General features: G+C 49.8%; 1 protein-coding gene across 3 annotated transcripts; it reads left to right on the forward strand.

Annotated features, from left to right (window-relative positions):
- The first annotated feature begins 4,336 nt into the window (after positions 1-4,336).
- On the forward strand, positions 4,337-19,763 carry RPAP1 (RNA polymerase II associated protein 1). 3 transcript variants are annotated; one of them, XM_006176636.3, is made up of 25 exons: positions 4,337-4,430; positions 5,234-5,491; positions 5,795-5,943; positions 6,198-6,287; positions 6,730-6,850; positions 7,455-7,676; positions 8,562-8,738; positions 9,749-9,864; positions 10,150-10,248; positions 11,144-11,245; positions 11,473-11,640; positions 11,895-12,077; positions 12,203-12,337; positions 12,414-12,584; positions 13,094-13,251; positions 13,709-13,867; positions 14,019-14,220; positions 14,661-14,779; positions 15,050-15,245; positions 15,446-15,598; positions 15,826-15,968; positions 16,546-17,302; positions 18,756-18,932; positions 19,080-19,139; positions 19,247-19,763. In XM_006176636.3, the coding sequence occupies exons 2-25, from the start codon at positions 5,311-5,313 to the stop codon at positions 19,394-19,396; spliced, it is 4,188 nt and encodes a 1,395-aa protein (XP_006176698.1). In that variant the 5' UTR covers positions 4,337-4,430; positions 5,234-5,310; the 3' UTR covers positions 19,397-19,763. The 3 variants fall into 3 exon arrangements, with proteins under 3 accessions (XP_006176698.1, XP_014407774.1, XP_014407773.1); XM_014552287.2 differs by lacking the exon at positions 4,337-4,430 and adding an exon at positions 4,452-4,636; XM_014552288.2 differs by lacking the exon at positions 6,198-6,287.
- The last annotated feature ends 81 nt before the right edge of the window (positions 19,764-19,844 follow it).

Here is a 19,844-nt window from a genome sequence, read left to right on the forward strand (position 1 = left end):
TATGTGAGCAGGTGTGATTCTGTGGAAGAGGTGTGTAGGTGGATGAGAGGGTGTGCATTGTGATGTGTGAGGGAGGGTGTGCATTTGTGCAAACTCTAAATATGACTGACGCTTTGTGGGTGGATAGGGAGAAGATGTGTGTGTGTGACTGGAGGAGGCTGGCTGCCTGTGCAAAGACATGCCTGCAAAATCTCCCTTCCTTTCATAAATGCACTGCTTGGAAGGAAACTAATCAAATCAACAGGAAATGTATTTGACTTAATGCATGAGCAGCTGTCCCAGAAGTTCCTGTCCTCAGAACAGAACCAGAGCCAGCTATGATCTATCCTGGGGGAGAGGAAGAGCCAGCAGCAGCCCCTTATCATGGGTGGAGCTCAGTTGGGCCTTGGCATCACCTTACTCATGTGAAATAAATATCTGCCCACGCTCTGCCTTTTATAATCCAGGACTGCCCAAGAAGGCCAAGGATCGAGAGAAGACAAAGACAAAACTGGAAATAAAATACACCTGCCCATAGCAGGAGAACAGCTCATTGGCAACTTCCAGCAGTCTCCAGAAGTAGCTGCTTCAGCTTTCTCAGAGTTAGGACTCTTCCTCCTGTCCCCACCTTAGGGGACAAGAGAGAACTAAGGTAAGTCATGGAGTCATAGCAGTCTTGCTGGTCCTGTGAACAAGGCTATATTCTTTCCTAACTACTGGTTAGAGAGGTAAGAGTTGGGAAGTTCCATTTAAGGAATGGGGCAGGCCATAGATTGTGTTCCTCATCACCTGAGAGAAAGCAGGGAGTCTATGACTCTGGGGGTTAGAGGAAAATGACCTTACATTGTGATGCTGGGAGTGCTGGGGACTGTTGTACCTGCTGAACATCCCTTGTCTGAAATTCCTAAGCCAGAAACAATGCCACTCCTTGCCCAATGGAAGATGAAACAGAAAGTAAGTTCCTAGAAGAGACCACACTTTGACTTACATCACCGCGTCTTTTAAATTATCAGGCTTTTCTCCAGAAGCAGATTTAGGAAGTAGGAAGAAAGCAGTAAGTCTGGGGTTTCTGAAACAGCAGATGGGTTCAAACCTGTGGAAGAAAAACAAGTGCCCTCTTCAAAATTTTACCTAGGGATGGCCCTGAGAGGAATAGTGTCAAGTGTGAGTGTGTATGTGTGAATGCCATTTATCTGGCTGTCTGTATTTCTGTTTTTGAGCCTCTTTAACAGCAACATGGCAAGTGAGCTTTTCTGGCTCTACTTTAAAAAAAAAAACTTTTTATTGTGGAATACTTTAAATATACACAGAAGTGAAGAGAATAGTATAATAAATCCTCAATGTACCCATTACATATAGAAATATTTATAGATATGTGTATATATAACAGTACATATATATTTCCTTTGTCAGCTGGGAAGGGCTGAAAAGCAAGACACCCCAGTAGCAATGTACATACCTACTAGCACTCAAATCTTTGGTTTCAAATACCATTTTCTGGAAAAAGGAACCAACGGTCCTTGGAGAAACGGCTAATTCTAGGATTGGGGTAGGAAATATACCAGATGAGCTTGGAGCAGCTTGTAGTGGCAGAAAGAAAGGAAGTGCTCAAAAACAAAAGCAAAAAAACCCAACCTAAACACATATATGCACACAAAGGGTATAACAAAGGGCCAGATATAAATACAAGTGAATGAATAAGTTATAATTTCTTAATAACTATAAAATATATTATATGTTAATAAATTAATTAATGGATAGCACAAATAGCCCATGCAGAAGAATTACAAATAATTTATGTATATACTGCACCCTCAAGATGGGGAACACATCACACTCAAGTGTGAGCTGAGTGTAGTGACTTCCTTCCAAAGAGGACAGGATGGAAAGCAGGGGGAAAAAATTACCTTTACATTAAAAAGACCTGAAAAACATTGCCAAAAATCAGCCAAGTGAATAAGGTTAATGCCAACAGTGTTTAGTCATGTTGGTAATAGGTACATTTGATATGATATGATAAAAATGACATTTCAGCTATGTGGTCTGCCTTCCCAAAACCCATAACTCCAGTCTAATCATGAGAAAGTTATCAGACACATCCCAAGGGAGGGACATTCTTTTTTTTTTTCAATTTTAATTTTTTTAATATATTTTTTAAGCCTTCACTCTACCACTGAGCTATACCCACCCACCCTAGAAGGACATTCTACAAAATACCCTACCAGTAAAGCTGTAAACTGTCCAACTAATCAAAAATAAAAAAAGTCTATGAAACTAAGTCATAGCTAAGAGGAGCCTAAGAAGACATGACAACTAAATGTAATGTGATCTCCTGGATGGAACAGGAAATGGACATGAGGGAAAAGCTGAGGAAATCTGAATAAAATATGGACTTAAGTAACAGTGTGTCAATATTTGCTTATTAATTCTAACAAATGTTCCAAGCTAATGTTAGATGTTAATAATGGGGAAACCATGTTTGGGGTAAATGGAAACTCTTTGCAATTTTTCTGTAAATCTAAAATCATTTTAAAATAAAGTTTATTTTTATTTTATAAAATTTATTTTATAAAAAAAATTACATCCATACCCAATAAATTTTTTTAAAAATACCTAATATCAAAAAATACTTAACATCATATAAAACTTTGTATTTAGTTTTCCTGAACAGTCTCAAAAAAATGTCATTTTATAGTAGGTTTGTTTGAATTAGGATAGAAACAAGGACCACATATTTAATTGATAGTCTCTTAATGTATTCCTAAATCTATGAGATCTCTTTTCATTTCTGGACATGAAATTTACAGAATAGACTAGGTCATTTGCAGAACTTTCCACAATCTGGATTTGGTTAATTGTATCATTGTGCTATCATGTCCCTCTACTGCCCCTATTTCCTGTAGATTGGTAGATCTAGATGCTTGACTAGATTCAGCTTCAATTTTTTGGCTTGAAGGCTTGCTAGGAAGTGTTTTTGCATTTCCAATGGCATCACAACAGGAGGCACACTGTGACCAGTGGCCCCACTTTTAATACTATTAAGCTTCATCAGTAGGTTCATAAGTTGGCTACCTGATCCATCCATACAAAGTCCTTATTAAATTTTTACCTAATAGTTTAACCGGCCATTGATGATCATTGCCTGGAGAGATTATTTCATTAGTGGTTGCAAACAGTGATTTTCCACTTTCATTCTTCCTACATTTTTGGTTCCAGTTTCCCTCCCTCATTCATTGTAACTTCTGACCAGTCAGTACTATTTGGACCCCAAGACTGGCTAAATATTAGTAGCTGAAATTTACTGCTGAAGTTGAAACCGAGAAAGCTAAAGGATTCTGTAGAATACCTGCAAACTTTATAGAAATGCAAATTCTGGGGTCCTATTGGATACTTACTAAATCAGAAACTCTGAGGGTGAGGCCCAGCAATCTGGTTTAACAAGCCCTCCAGAACTTCTGATGCCTGCTGAAGTCTAGGAACCCCTGTACTAACATCAAGTACCCTAAGATGGCCTTCAGTCCAGTAATGATTTACTAAGATCCTACATGCATGGCAATATGCTGGGTGCTGAGCAGTACGGATGAAAAGAAAAAAAAAAAAAAAGAAGAAGAAGAAGGCCTGATGTCCCCAAGGAACTCAGTCTATACAAGGAAACAGGGCACATGCTTGTGAAAAGCTAACCAGTGATAGGTGATGGTCTGCAGTATGTTCACAATATGGCACCAAGATGGAAGATTCCAAGGACAGTTCAGTGACTGGGCCCAGTTGGTAAAGGTTTACAGTTGAATCCAGCTAGGCCTTAAAGGAAGAGAAAGACTTTAGGGATGGGGTGGAAGAAAAAAGAGGGAGGATTTTCAAGAATGGGCACTGGCATGAACAAACAGGATGCTCACGATGAGAATCACCTTGCAGGCAATGAGGCTTGTTGTTTCTTCTCCTCCCCTCCCCTCCCCTCTCCTCTCCTCTCCTCTCCTCACTATTACCATTCCTGCAGCGTTTCTCTCTTTGGACCTTGCCTTTCCTTTTTCATAGTTACCCTCTTGCTCACTCATAATCACACACATTCGTGTGTACGCAGGTTTCTAAGTGCTGCCCCTGAGCTTGGGTGCTGGGATGCGGGATGTGGTTATCCGGGCTGGAGAGTGCACAAGGGCGTCTGAGGAAAACTTCGCCTCCGTGACGAGTATTGTATGTTAGAAGGGGCTGTGCCGGCTGTACATCCGAAGGATGAGAGTCACGAATGCCTGCCTAGAACTTACGCGGTGGAGTACAGCGCCGCAATTGGGATATCTTAGCACTCCCGCGTACTGAACACCTAGAGAGCAACTTCCACTTCCCGCCGAGGGTGGGCGGAGCCAGGCCCTAGGAGGCGGGGCTGGGCTTCGGGGCGGAAGCTCAAAACCGGTGGCGGCGGAAGCACGGCCCCAGCGGCGCAAGATGGCGGCGCCCAGGTGATTATAGACCAAATAAGTGGCTGGGCTGGGCTGGAGAGACGGACTTCAGGAAACCCGGGTGGAGGGCTCTGGTGCAGGGTATCTATTTCCTTTGTCGGAGCCTGCCCGAGTGTCTCTGCTCTGCCCAGGAGCGGCCGCAGCCTCTTCGATGCGGAGATCCCGGGCACGGCCCTCCATCCGCGGGCCGCACAGACTCAGACTCGGTGATTTCTCTGTGCTGGGGCGGGTGGTCCAGCAGCGCCCGAGGCTGTAGAGCTCCTGGGGTAGTTGTGGGGCCCGGCTGAGTACAAGTGTTGTACTTATTTGGTGAAGTTTATTCCTAAGTATTTTATTCATTTTGATGTTATTGTAAATAGAATTGTTTTCTTAATTTCGTTTTCTGATTATTCTTTGCTAGTGTATAGAAATACAGATGACTTTTATATATTGATCTTTCACAATCCAGGGATTTTAATAATTTGAACATCTTTAGGCCAGGCATGTTCCCTCCAGTTTGATACCGAATCACCACTCCCTGGTATGACACATTTATCTGCCTGGTTCCTGGTGGCATTTTCCTTAGGTCACTTATGGTTGTTCCTGAGAGTTTTATCATCCACACTGTAAACAACTTAAGTTGGCAGTGAATATTGCTGCGGGGCTGATGACATCAGGGAGGGCTGAGTAGGGAGGGAATGGCAATAAAGTATGAATGAGGTGGAACGAGTTGATATGAACCCAGGGGTAAAAAGTCTTCTCTGATGCACAATAAAGAGAATCAAGGTTAGTTACAGAGGGCCCATCATTTTTATTGCTTTTAGGGGTGAATGAGGGTGAATTCCATACACTGAAGCAGTGCTGAAAAGAGTTGCACTAAGGAGGCAACTGCAGTGTCAAGATGCTGTCAAGACCAAAGCCAGGGGAGTCTGAGGTGGACCTGCTGCGCTTCCAGAGTCAGTTTCTTGCTACTGGTGCAGCCCCAGCAGTACAGTTGGTGAAGAAAGGAAGTAGAAGAGGTGGCGATGCTAACCTGGACCAGCCTCTGCTACAGAAGCATCGGGATGTGGTGATGCTGGACAGTGAGTGGCTGTGGGTATGAGGTTGAGAGGAAGAAAGATACAGCCTCAGGGTCTTCTCCCTCTTCCTGATGTGACTGGATTCTGCCCCATCATTATTTCAGAATGGCATAGCCTCTGTTGCTGCAGCCCCATTTTTCATATGAAGAAACTGAGGCTCAGGGGTTACATACCTTGCCCAAAGTGACATAGCTTGAACCAGGGCCCCACAACAGCTGCCTTTCTTTCTTTGGCTTTCCCCTAGCCCTCAGTCTCTTCCTGGGATGGTATGAGTAACCTCACATCTGGGTTTTTTTTCTTTCTCAGATCTCCCAGATTTGCCCCCAGCTTTGGTTCCTGCTCCCCCAAAGAGAGCCAGGCCCAGCCCTGGCCATCTCCTGCCTGAACATGAGGACCCTGAAGAGAGGCTGAACAGGCACGATCAGCACATCACTGCTGTCTTGACTAAGATTATTGTGCGTCTCACCCTGGTTGAATGGGATGAGGCAACCTAGGGCAGCAAGGGTGTTGGGTGGGGGGGTGAGCCTTATGAATAGAGGGTGACTCAGAAAGGTAGGACTTTATCTCCCTCCAGTCAGGGTGGGGGCTGGTTTAGAATCTCTGTGCCATCAGAAGCAAGGTGAATTCTAGTCATACAGAACTGGGGCTGGTAGGATAGGATCCGGCCTATGGAAATCTCTGCATCTTCTGCTTTGTGCTTTGCTGACAGGAACGAGATACAAGTTCAGTGGCTGTGAATCTGCCTGTGCCCAGTGGCGTTGCTTTCCCTCCTGTATTCCATTGCTCGCAGGGGAGACAGGTAGGCAGAGGTAACCTTAGATGGTATTTAGGGGACAGTCAGGTGAGCATCACAGTTCATCTTCCCCAGGTAGATAATCTTAATAATGATAAGCAATTCTGTCATTAAAACAGCACCACAATAAGCACTTTATGTGCATTACTTCATTTAATCCTCGTAACAACTACATGTATCATTATTTCCATTTTTCAGATAAGGAAACTGGTAACTTGTTCAACACCACACATCTAATAGATAGAAGAGCCAGAAATTCAACTCAAGTCTGTCAGACTTCAAGACCTGTGCTCCTATAGGGCCCTGTTTCTTGAGGACTAGGGTTGTAACCCTTGGAGATTAAGCAAGTCCTTTGTGTCTCTTTGTTCCAGTGGCCTTGGTATAAAGAGGTTGAGAAGAGAGTGGGGTAATGAGCATCAGTCACCTGGGTTTTCTTTTTACTCTATAGGGGAAGCCAGCAATATCTGGTAAGAGAAGTATCTTTGCTCAGGAAATTGCAGCAAGGAGAGAGGCTGAAGCCAAGGTCCCACCAGTTAGAGAAGTTGCATCTACCTTGGACCCACCAGAGGGTGAGCTGGGGTTGAAGAGGCCTTTTTGTAACACACAATCATAGAGTCATCTTTGGATGTACTACATTTTCCTTGCCTCATGTATGAAGTGCTATGAGCCATCTAAAGAGGAACTGTCCCATATCCCCACTTAGAGTACTGAGTATGGGCATCCTGGGTTCACATGTGGGTCTTAGGTACAGGGAGAAAACAGGCCATTACTTGACTGTAGGAGAAAGGAAGGGGATAGAAGTGTCTGGTAGAGACTGTAAAATAAAGATGTAGGCGAAGATTCCTTTAATGATGCAAATTACTAGCAGAAGAGCTGGGGGTGGGCCTATGGAGGCAGATGGCTGCCTAGTCATCCAAGAGAAGAGTCAGAAAGTAAGATGTTTCTGAGGGAAGCCTTTTCATAAAAGTCCAAGGGAAGGAATGAGTGGAGAGGTCATCATCCCAACCCAACCCCAGGGTGCCTGGAGTCCTGTGCTGGACCCAGGGGGGCTCCACTCTGTGCCTGGAAAATCTTGGGGGCTTCCAACTGTCTTCAGAGCCAATGGGATTAGGGAAGAGGGCCAGAAGGCCCAGTTCGGGCGAGGCAATAAAACCGATTGTACACTGCTTCCAGGTGCTGTGACCTGTGCGGCCATCACACCTAGGAAGCAGGGCAACCAGCTTCCACCGGGCAGCTCCAGCTTCCAGGGACCCCATCTGGTTACAGGGAAGGGGCTCAGGACCCAGGAAGCTGAGCAGGAAGCCCAGACCATCCATGAAGAGAACATAGCAAGACTGCAAGCCATGGCTCCGAAGGAGATCCTGCAGGAACAGCAGCGGTTGCTGGCTCAGCTTGGTATGGGTACCTGGCTTTTCTGCCAACACCAGGCTGGGAAGGGACTGCCACTTACGGAGGAAGGCTTCCTCTGAGTGCCAGGCAGAGGAGTTTAGCACATTTCACTCTGTCCTCAAACTGTTCTTGTGAGGTAGGTGGTACTAACCTCATTTATTTATGAAAAAAACAAAAAACAAAAACCCAAAACCTTAAGAAATCCTTCCCCAGGTCACACAGCCTGGTACCACATCCTGGTAAGGAACCCAGATGAGATGTAAACCAGTTCTACTTGGTCTCATGGGCTGTGCTCTTAATTAGGATGCTATGTATATTATACCACCCTCATGTAACATACAGCGTATCACAGCTGTACTCTGGTGTGGCTACTGTATACTCTTACATGATGCTGTGCTATATACTACATCTCCCTCCTAGTTTCTGTTCACCAGGACAGGAGCGCCAAGTCAATCTTGTTCCAAACTTTGTATCTAGCACTAGCACTTATATAAAGCATAGCATATATTAGGTTTTTAGTGAATATTTGTACATATATAAATTAGCTGAAAGAAAAATTATTCCTCTTAAATGCCTTCTTTTTGGCACTAGTCAGTATGGATTCCACAGCCACTTACTTTGGGCCCCTGACCTGGCGCCAAGCAACAGGGATGGGCAGAGAGACCTGGGACAGGGGTCTGTGAAGGTAGGGGGCTAGGTGGACAGGCAGGTCCCAGTGACAGATATGGGTCATCAAGTCTCCCAAGAGAGCCCAGTGGGCTCAGGCCAGGGCTGGGAGGTGGCTTGTCTTGGCTTTGGCACCCATAGAAAGGCAGTATTCAGCAGGTTTCAGGTCTTTAGGAGACTGGGGAGGATCTGCTCCCACCCACTCTCCCCTCCACACTCTTCTAGATCCCAGCTTGGTTGCTTTCTTGAGATCTCACAACCACACCCGGGAGCAAGCAGGAGAGAAGGCCACAGAGGAGCAGAGGCCAGGAGGACCCCCTGAGGTCGCTGGGAAGGAGCCCATCACGCCACCTTCTGCCAGCGAGCCCAGGCAGGAGGAAGCGCTGGAGCCAGAAGCCCCAGGTTTGGAAAGGGGGATACTTTCGGGGATTGAAAGTAGAAGAAAGTATTCCTTCTCAGCCTGGCAGATGGGAAGAGAGAGAATCTTCTCTGTCGTTGAACATCTAACATTAATCCTCATTATTGGCTTGAAATCAGTCTTCATTTGCTGATGCGTATATTCTTCCTGCACATGCTTCCTGTTTTCTTGTCCTGTACTGCTCCTTCTCCCCCTTCCCTGGTAAGAGACAGCAGGGTGTGATGGCTGAGTGGCCCCCCTCCCCCGCCAGACCATCTGCCCCCTGCCTTTGCAGTAGCTGCCCCAGCTCTGGCTTCATCCATCCCACAGTTCTTTCTGCCTCTGCCCTCAGTGTTGGGGGGTTGGTGGCAGGGCCAGGGTGATAGGAGAGGAAGAAGAGTCTAACGTGGGTCTTATGAACATGCCAGACCCGAAGCAGAGAGGCCAGAGGTTGCACTCGTCTTCCAGGAACTGGATTATTTTATTAGTGATTAACAAGAGAAGAAATTGAATTTTGAGAGCCCGGAACCTCCTGCCGCTAGATGAGCTCCAGGCCGGTTGAGCAGGTTGGGTTGGGGTTGCGGGTGGTGAGGAAGGAGGAGGATGTTGTAGGTGTGTGTTTCTACATCTGGCTCTGCTGAAGCAGTGCAGCTGCCCCCTCCTCATTGTCCCCACTTCCGTGCTCCTTTGGAAGGTTGGTACTAGAGAGTGAACTCTGTTTTCCCTAGTGTGTGTGGTCCTCCCTTCCTCCCTCTTCTTCTCTTCCTTCTTCTTCCCCTTCCACTTTCCCCTCCCAACAAATCCTTGGTGTCATCCAGCAAGGGGTTAGATCTCAGGACTGGGTGTGTTCTACCATATCTGAAATATTCCAGCTCCAGGCCATTCCATTAGCCATAGCTGAGGGCAGAGGCTACCAGACCCTTCAGCAGAGGTGGACGTGGCTGCTGGGTGATGACCAGGATTCCAGAGTGAGCTGAGCCCCTTAGGGAACACTACTCTGCTTCCACCTCCCCAGCTCTGGCACTGCCTGTGACTCCCCACAAAGAATGGCTGCACATGGACACTGTTGAGCTGGAGAAGCTCCACTGGACCCAGGACCTTCCTCCACTCCGGCGGCAGCAGACGCAGGAGGTGAGGAGGGCCAGCTGGCTCATGAGGGGTGGGATGGGGTGGGAGTGGGGCTACTGTTCTTGCATCTAGAATTTAGGCCCTTCTCTTCCCCTGAGTTTGAGAAATACCTCACCTTTGTGCTTACCCTCCTCTTCCTGCCTGGCCTGCAAGGCCAGAGGGGCCCCCATTCTAGCCAGAGGTAGAGTCAGGACCTAAGTCCTGAGAGGCCAGGGATTGAAGGTGAGGAATCGATGTGGGGAAGTTACTGATGCTCCCAGCCCACAGTCCTCTTTCTCTACCCACTAGAGGATGCAGGCCAGATTCAGTCTTCAGGGAGAGCTACTGGCCCCCGATGTGGATCTTCCCACCCATCTGGGCCTGCACCACCATGGAGAGGAGGCTGAGGTGAGGCATGGGGTCCAGGGAGTCCGGGGCAGCTCTCAGCAAGTACTTTTAACAACCACGTGGAGAAGAACGGCTGCTCAGCTGCCTTGGCCCTCCTGTGTGCCTGGTTCCAATTCACGGCCTTGCTGACCTTTCAGTTCTTAGGCTTGAAATCTTTTTCCTCATTCCCTCACATCCCAGTCAGTCGCCAGAACTTGTCAATTCTGTTAGTCATTTCTGCATGATGCTTCCTAGTTAAGAGCCTCACTTTCTCGTTTCTGCTCAATCACCATGTCCTCTCCTCTTGCCATCATTCCCTACTGTCCCTCGCGGGACTGCCATACTGATTTCCTCGGGCCCAGCTCAGGCTCTGCCTTGCCTCAGAAAGTTGCCCGGTCCCCAGATTGCTCACAGAATAAGGTCAGTACAGCCCTTCTGCTTTCTGTCCCTGCTGACCCTGCAGCTCTGCCTCCCTCACTCCTGCTGCACTTCCTGCTGCCTTCTCCTCACTTACATCCGGTGCTCGAGGACCTCCAGGGCTCAGTCCCTGAGGCTTGCTCCAAGGAATGCCTTTACCCTCTGCTCCATGCCAGGCCATCAAAACTCTATCCATCCACTGAGACCAGATCACTTTTCCAGGTCCTCCTTCTTTCTCTCTCTCCTGTTCTCTGGTTGCAAATTAAACACCAGTTACTGCATTCCTCCCAATCTGCCTTGTGCCATGGTGACTTGTGTTCACCTCTTATTTTCTTTACCAGTTTGAGGATCCATGGAGAGCAGAGACAAGAGATATCATTTCCTTTTCTTTGTCTTCGCCTTGACACTGAACTCAGCATCAGATAGGGGGTTGCTGCACATTTGTTGGTGGGTGCTGCCCTGTGTCTTGGCTCCCTCTGACTTCTTGTCCCTGCCCCAGAGAGCAGGGTACTCCCTTCAGGAGCTGTTCCACCTGACACGCAGCCAGGTGTCCCAGCAGAGAGCACTAGCGCTGCATGTGTTGGCCCAGGTCATCTGCAGGGTGAGTGGACTGCTGGCCTGGTCCTGCCCACCCCACTCCTCCCCCCGACCTTTGACCTTCCCACTTCCTGCCCATTTCACTCTGACTCACTCATCCATACACCAGCTGCCCGTGGGTCACACTGGGAATGGGACAAACCCAGGGTCCTAGGTGGGCAAGTGAAGGATTTAGGACGAGACTCTATAACTTCAGTGTTTTCAGCCAGGTTTTATCCTCCTACCCTCCAGGCCCAGGCTGGTGAGTTTGGGGACCGGCTGGTGGGCAGTGTCTTGCACCTCCTTTTGGATGCTGGTTTCCTCTTCCTGCTGCGCTTCTCCCTGGATGACAGAGTTGATGGGGTCATCGCAGCTGCTATCCGGGCTCTTCGGGCTCTGCTCGTGGCTCCTGGAGATGAGGTATAACAGGCATAGGAATGAGGCTTCAAGGCATCAGGGTCCCTGCTCCTCCTGCTGGGCCTGCCTTCATTGCTGAGGCTTTGCCGGGCAGAGCAGAAAATGGGGTGGCCCCATTACCCTCTTCTTCTAAAGGCCCCAAAACCCAGGAGCCTTGCCTCTCTGTCTTTTGTGGCTAGCTTTTGCTCTCCACTCCTGGACCCATTTCCTGGCCTGATCCCCTCCTCTTCCCACCCTCACTCTCTTTCCTCTGGCAGGAGCTCCTCGACAGCACCTTCTCTTGGTACCATGGAGCTTTGGTGTTCCCTCTGATGCCGAGCCAGGAGGACAGGGAGGATGAAGTTGAGGATGAGGAACCCCCAGCAGAAAAGGCAAAAAGGAAGAGCCCTGAGGAAGGAAACCGGCCTCCATCTGACCTGGCCCGACATGATGTCATCAAGGTAAAAGTGCTGGGGGAGCTGTACCGGTCCCGTGACCTCCGGGACAAACACATGTTGGGCAAGAGGAGTCGTCAAGGCCTGGACCCTGTTGAATTTGGCAGTGGGTTTGTCTCTTGGATCCTCAGGGGCTTCTGGCCACTAACCTTCTTCCTCGGCTGCGCTACGTGCTGGAGGTGACCTGCCCAGGACCTTCTGTGGTCCTTGACATCCTGGCCGTGCTCATCCGCCTGGCCCGGCATTCCCTGGAGTCAGCCACAAGGGTGAGAAAGAGGAGACAAGGAATGGGCAAAGAGCCTAGCTGGCCTGGGCTTGACCTCAGCCTCCCATTCTGCACAGGTCCTAGAGTGCCCTCGGCTGATAGAGACTGTGGTTCGAGAGTTCCTGCCCACCAGCTGGTCCCCCTTGGGGGTGGGGCCTACCCCCAGTCTACACCAAGTGCCCTGTGCTCCTGCCATGAAACTGCTTCGTGTCCTGGCCTCAGCTGGTAGGAATATTGCTGCCCGGCTGGTAAGCAGGACCCAGGGCGAGGGACGGAGGTTTGAGACAGGGCTGGGCTCGGGGCTAAGCATGGCCCCTGCACTCCAGGTGGCCCACTTATATCATCTTACTCTTCGTATATATTCCAGTTGCTTAGAAATGCAACAGAATGCTTCAGACAAGAACCTCATCACCTAGAGCCTAGTGTATCCTGTAGGCTTGCTCTGCTCTCATTTTGTGCAGGGAAGGCTCCCTGGACCTTGGACCCAGACCCGAAGAGCCACATACAAATAGGCACCCATCCCCCATAGCCAAGTAGCCCTAGAAAAGGTCCCCAACAAGTGCTTGCTGAATAAAAGGAGGGAAGAAGGGAGGGATGGATGAGGTAGTCTCACCCTTGCCTGGGGCTATGACCCTGTGGCACCAGCAGGGCCTGGAATGGGGCTGAGTTGAGGCAATCTCTATAGTAAGAGAACCTGAGGCTTGGAAACTGGGGCTCCCAGCTGATGCTGATCCCCAGACTCTGTGCCCACCCCTAGTTGAGCAGCTTTGATCTCCGGAGCCGCCTGTGCCGCTTTATAGCTGAGGCTCCCCAGGAACTGGCCTTGCCCCCAGAGGAAGCAGAGATGCTGAGCACTGAGGCCTTCCGTCTGTGGGCCATGGCCGCCTCCTATGGCCAGGGCGGTGACCTTTACAGGTGAGGAGAGACAAAGGTAGGCTCCCTCACAGACCTCTCTGGCTCTGCACTCTGGCCTCACCTGATGATTCAGCCTTGCTCAAGGTTCAAGCTCGGAAGGAGGCTGAGCATGTTGAGGAGGTGATTCTGGGAGGAGTGAAGACAGCTTGGGAGTCAGGACAAGCCAGGGAAAGTGGAACAGAACTGGGTTAACCACATTCTGTGCACAACAGCATTGGTATCTTGGTGAAATCAGACTGAAATTCCCTGTTATGGAGGGAAGCCTTAAGGGGCTATTTCCTTCCTTTAGCCCCCAGCCTTCTCTCTTGAAGCCTTCTGAGAATACTCAGCCCTCAGCCTCCCCTTCCTGCTCCTGCTCAGCCGGATGCAGATCAGATCCCTGGGGCAGGGCTGTGCTTTGTTTCTTGTATCTCCATCTCCCTTCTCACACTGAAAGGAGGTCCTTGTTCTCCCCTAGGGAGCTATACCCAGTGCTGATGCAGGCCCTGCAGGCTGTGCCCAAGGAGCTCAGCACCCACCCCCCTCAGCCCCTGGCCCTGCAGAGGATAGCGTCTTTGCTCACTCTCCTCACCCAGCTGACCCTGGCAGCCAGCAGCACTGCCCTTGAACCCAGCAGGTAAGTTAGAGCCCTGAGCTGCTGGCAGGGAAGTCCTTTCAGGTACTCAGGACAGGTGGGAGTGCTCCTTCATGGGGAGAGGGTGGCCAGAGCTTGGAGGGGAGGCGGGGCTGGCAGATCCTTACTGTAGCCCCTTTTGGCACTCCTGTAGTGACTCTGCTGAGGCCAGTCTGTCGGCCACCACTTCCCTGATCACTTGGACACAGGTGTCTGGGCTCCAGCCTCTCGTGGAGCCATGTCTAAGACAGACCTTGAAGTTGCTGCCCAAACCTGAGATGTGGAGTGCCCTGGGCCCAGTGCCCACTGCCTGCCTGCTCTTCTTGGATGCCTACTACCAGGCCTGGAGCCAACAGGTGAGTGTTGCCCGCCTGCCTTCCACCCTGCCCCGGTGCCCTGCCTGCATCTTAGCATTCCATCCTCTTTCTCCCTGTCTCCACCTCTCCACTCCTACCCCACCAATTTCTACCTTTTCCTGCCCTCCACCTTTTCCTTCCTACCTGTCTCCCTCTTTCCACCTCTACACCCAGTGGAGCTTCCAAGAAGCCATGTTCTCTGGTGGGGACCAGAGAACCCCCACACAGCAGCCCAGCCTCCCTGCAGCCTTTATGCTTTCTGGACAATGGGTGCCAGAGCAACCTCAGGGTCTTCTCTCTCTCCAGAAGGATCAGAAGTCAGAAGCCTCCAAACACTGACCGTCTTGGGCTCTGGGAATCGTGGGCTTGGCCTGGGTGCACAGGGTCTAGGAGAATGGGGGTCCTGGGCCATCAGCTCAGTGAGTTTCTTGGTCTTCCAGCCAGGCTTGTGCCCAGGAGATTGGCTTCAAGACATGGAGCGCCTGTCAGAGGAGCTGCTGCTGCCCCTGCTGTCCTCGCTGAGCCAGCCCGCTCTGGGCAGCCTGTGGGATTCCCTGGGGTATGTACTGTGTGTGGTTGTGGGGTGGGAAGGGGCTGTTTCTCTCCTTGCAGGGTTCCTGGGTCTAGCTCCCTGGTCCATCCCCAGGTGAAACCCCTCAGCCTGAGGGAAACCTGCATCCCTGGCAGACAACAGTTGGGGGCTCCCAGGAAGTGGGCACTGGTCTACATGGCCAAGTTCCTGCTGGCCTTGGTCGCAGACCAAGCAGCTCTTTCCAGCCTGGCACACATCAGGCCAGAGCCCCCCTCAGCTTCTCCATTCTGCCTCTAGGGGCTGCTCCCCTCTCTGCAACCCGCAATCCTCTGCTCCGGCCCCTGAAGCTCTCCCCAGCTTGGTATCACTGGGCTGCACAGGGGGCCGCCCCCCTCTCAGTCTGGCCGGCTCAGCCTCGCCCTTCCCGTTCCTCACGGCCCTCCTCTCTCTTTTCAACACCATGTCCCGGTTCCACAAGGGGCTATGTGGCCAGGTGAGCACTGGGCACCTGGTTAGGGGCCAGGCAGGGGGCTGAGATGGCAGGAGTCAGAATGGGGCAGTGGGGGTGACCCTGGGGAGGGGAGGCTTCTTCTGCCAGCACCCATTTCTCTGAGTTTGGCTGGGGAGGGGGCAGCTGGGGAGCCCAGAAGGGATCAAAGTCACCTAAGTCTGAACAAGCTTGCTTTTCCTCAGCTGGCTGCCATACTGGCTGCCCCAGGACTCCGGAGCTACTTCCTCCAATGCGTGGCTCCCGTGGCCGCGCCACACCTCACACCCTTCTCTGCATGGGCCTTGCGCCACGAGTGCCACCTGCAGTACCTGGCACTCTCTCTGGCCCAGAAAGCGGTGGGTGCCCCAACCCCCTGTACCTCTGTCCCCCACTTCCGTTAACTCCATCCTGCTTCTCTGGAACTTGTGTTGCTTCTGGCAGGCCATGCAGTTCCTACTTCCCTGCAGACATGTCCAGGATCTATACCCATCAGCATATATTCTCTTGCTCACTTGTCTTTGCTTTGTCCTGTCTCACCCCCTCTGCCTACCCCCTACACCCACCCCTGCTTTTCTGTCCACAGGCAACACTCCAGCCAGTGTCAGCCACCGATGCTGCCCTCCATCACAGCATGGCCCTGGCCCTGCTGAGCCGGCTGCTGCCTGGAAGCGAGCACCTTGCCCATGAGCTACTGCTGAGCTGTGTATTCCGGCTGGAGTTCCTCCCGTAAGTCTAGGGCTGGTGGTATCAACACGGCCCTTTGAGAGGCTGCTGTGGTTGTTGACAGAGCAGCCCTGAATTTGGGGCTAAGAGACCTGAATTTAATTCTCTTTCTTCCAAGGACTAACATTTAACCTGTCTGAGCTTCCATTTCCTCATTAGTAAAGTGAGGATGAGGATAGCACACTAGAGAATTACTATGAGACTTCTGTGACTGTGTGGCAAAAAAATAATATATAAATTAGCTATATGCTTGTAATAGGTAACAGTTACTCAGTACTTACTCTTTGTGTGCTACTCTATTTTAATTATCTTACCTGTACCATGAGATGGATATTATTATTATCCCCATTTTACTATGAGGAAGCTGAAGCCAGAGAAGTTCTGTAAACTTGCACCTAGACATCTGGCTCTAGTGTTCCTTCTCTTAACAGCTACACACACTACATGGAAGGTTATTAGGGGAACAGAGTGGAGCAGGTTTGGACCTAGGAGCCTCTGGGAAGCCCTGGAGAGCTGGCATGGACTTCAGGGCTATGCCAGGGTTCCAGCCCTCATTTTTGGCTTTTGGGTTCTGTTACAGGGAAAGAGCATCAGGGGGCCTCGAGGCAGCTGATTTCTCTGACCGGCTCTCCTTGGGGAGTGGCAAGGACTTGGGGTGTGGGCGAGGGGCTCTGCTAGCTCAAGCCTGCCAGGACCTTCCCAGTATCCGCAGCTGCTACCTGACCCACTGCTCACTGGCCCAAGCCAGCCTGCTGGCCTCTCAAGCCTTGCACCGAGGGGAGCTACGGCGAGTCCCAGCCCTGCTGCTCCCTGTGCCTAAGGAGCCGCTGCTGCCCACTGACTGGCCTTTCCTGCCATTGATTCACCTCTACCATCGGGCCTCAGATACTCCATCGGGGCTCTCTCCTGCTGATACCGTGGGCACAGCCATGCGAGCCCTGCAGTGGGTGCTAGTCCTGGAGAGCTGGCGCCCGCAGGCCCTCTGGACTGTGCCTCCTGCTGCCCGCCTGGCACGGCTCATGTGTGTGTTCCTGGTGGACAGTGAATTGTTCCGGGAGACCCCAATACAACGTCTGGTGGCGGCCCTCTTGGCCCGGCTGTGCCAGCCTGAAGTCCTACCAAACCTCAAACTGGATTGCCCACTTCCAGGCCTGACGTCTTTCCCGGACCTCTATGCCAACTTCCTGGAGCATTTTGAGGCTGTCTCTTTTGGTGACCACCTCTTTGGGGCTCTGGTCCTCCTTCCCCTGCAGCGTCGGTTCAGCGTCACCTTGCGCCTTGCCCTGTTTGGGGAGCATGTGGGAGCCTTGCGAGCTCTGGCCCTGCCTCTGACTCAGGTACTTTTCTCAGCCCAGCGGAGCCCACCCACCATGGGCATCCTGTACTGGGCCTTGGAGATGCAGTCCTGAGCAGTGGGGAGCTTTGGTGGGCTTCAGGTTCCTAATCTTGCCCCTTGGGGGCTTTAAGGAGATTAAGAGAATCCACGAAAAGGGTTTACCATGGTATCTGGCATACACTGGGTGTTCGTTATTATAACAAGGCACAGCTCCTTGCTCTTGAGGTGCTACAGTCCAGATAAGAGATGTACTAAAGCCAACGTAGTTCTCAGTTACTCACATTCTAGGTGTCAAGTCAGGATTAAGAGAAAGGAGAGATCAAAGTGGGCTTCCCCGAAGGAGAAGACTTTGTGGAGGAAATGGGGATTGACCTGGGCACTGAATGTTGGGTAGAATTTGGATTGTTACGAAGGAAGGACAGAATGCACCTAGTGGTAGAGCATAAGTGAGGCTCAGAGGCAGGAGGGAATAAGACGACAGGGTGGGAGGAGAAAGGAGTCTAGAATAGATTTCAGTTTGGGAACTTGTTGGAAACAAGGCTAAGAAAGTCGTAAAGGGCTCAAATATCAGGCTAAGGAGTTAAACTCATAAGCTGTAAAAAGTTACTTTTTACTTAAGATTTGGTTTTTTATCTTCAGTGTAACTTATTCTGGTAAACTTGAAATATAAACATTTAAATATATGTATGTAAAATATAAATGTATATTTTATATAAAAACCTAAAAAGAAAATATAGAATCTTTTAAGAATTAAAAAGAATATTAACAGTTACCCATTATCAATCCCACTGCCAGGTGGTAACTATTTTGATTTATCTATTTTTCTAGTCTTTTTTAATGTACATATATATTTTTATAAAACTGAGATCACTGCATAATGTTTTCTTCACTTACCATTATTTAATAAGCATTTCTCACATCATTAAATATTCTAAAAAATCAACATTTTTTATTATTATGTAATAATCTATGGTATAGGTGCACCCCAGTTTGTCAGAACCCCTTATTGGGCATGAAAGTTGTTTCTGATTTTTTGCTATTTTAAATAACATTGTGATAAACACCATTGGACATAAACTCATAATCACTTCTGCATGAAATTAAAAATAATTTTTTAGAAAAAGAATTACTAGCCCAAAGAACATGAACTTTTGAAAGGTTTGGTTATGTAACTGAGCAGCTGAACATGACATTTTGAAAGTTTTAATTAAGTAAATTAAACAAGTAGCGGTGGCAGTAGAAACTCACAACTGCTTTTCGGTTTCCCAGTTTCCCTTGCTTTCCAGCTCTTTAGAATTTACCCTAGATCCTTGTGATGGAGGGATGGATGTCTGTCCAGAACCTAATCTCTGCCCTCATGATTTGCTTCATGTGGCCATCAACCATCCACCCTGTTGTCTAGTGATACACATTCTCACCTTCACCCTCAGCATGTCTCATTTCCCCTGTGACAGTTGCCTGTGTCCCTGGATTGCTACACGGGGCCTCCTGAAGACAACCTGGCCCTCCTTCAGCTCTACTTCCGGGCTCTGGTTACTGGTGCGCTCCGTCCACGCTGGTGCCCCGTGCTCTATGCTGTGGCTGTGGCTCATGTCAACAGCTTCATCTTCTCCCAGGACCCAAAGAGCTCAGTAAGTTACATCCCCATCTCCAGAGGGAGGAAGAGAGCTTGCAATTGAACTGCTTCCAGGCCAGCTGGGGAGGAGGTGAGGACCAGGCAAGGCAGTGATGGGTACCCACTCTTGACCTGGTGCCACCTCTCCCTGTTCTGCCTCTAGGATGAGGTAAAGGCTGCCCGCAAGAGCATGCTGCAGAAAACTTGGCTGCTGCCAGATGAGGTAGGGCGGGGCATATCCTGGAGGATGGGAGAATAGAGGGTCTTGGGGAACAGAAATCTCAACAGGATCTCACCACCCACTTCATAAAGTTTCTTCCCTTTTCGCAGGGTCTTCGGCAGCACCTTCTCCACTATAAGCTTCCTGATGCCACCCTTCCAGAGGGTTTTGAGCAGTATCCCCAGTTGCCCCCTCTGCGTCAGCAGTATGTCCAGAAACTGATCTCTGGGGTGCTCCAAAATGGAGTATCAGAGACGTAGTATAGCTGCTGCAGATAAAGAGTTGGATACAATCTCCTTGAGTTCACCAACAAATGCCTGGCCAGAGAGAAGGACTTTGTGTCCTAAGGATGGAGGAGAAAAGAGCAGAAGGCTTGCCTTCTTGGGAGCAGGCTCTTTGAGCTCTTTTGAAGCAGGGTGAGCCTCCCTTGATCTTGATATCTGGAGCTCAGAATCTAGGGCTTCTGAGGGTCTGTGCTGGCAGTGAAGGGTGACTTAGCTATATACCCTTTCTTGGGGACAAGACAAACTAAGTACACTTTTCTTCCTCTCCCTGCCCTAGGCCAGGATATGTGAATATTGGATCTATGTATTGAAATAAAGAAATTGTTTTAATCTTGGAATCTGATTTGGACTGATTCCAGATGTATTCTTTCAGGACTGGTATTGGGGGATGGGTTATCCTAGGGGGCAGCAGGACTGCTATGAA

Source organism: Camelus ferus, chromosome 6 (assembly GCF_009834535.1).
Source record: "Camelus ferus isolate YT-003-E chromosome 6, BCGSAC_Cfer_1.0, whole genome shotgun sequence".
NCBI classification, from domain to species: Eukaryota; Metazoa; Chordata; class Mammalia; order Artiodactyla; family Camelidae; genus Camelus; species Camelus ferus.

What these genes read in the sequence shown, in the direction of transcription:
- RPAP1 (XM_006176636.3), top strand. Translation starts at nt 5,311, where the DNA reads ATGCTGTCAAGACCAAAGCCAGGGGAGTCTGAGGTGGACCTGCTGCGC. An exon ending in ATTGCTCGCAGGGGAGACAG is followed by an intron (nt 6,288 to 6,729) that starts GTAGGCAGAGGT and finishes TTTACTCTATAG; the next exon opens with GGGAAGCCAGCAATATCTGG. An exon ending in GCGGTTGCTGGCTCAGCTTG is followed by an intron (nt 7,677 to 8,561) that starts GTATGGGTACCT and finishes ACACTCTTCTAG; the next exon opens with ATCCCAGCTTGGTTGCTTTC.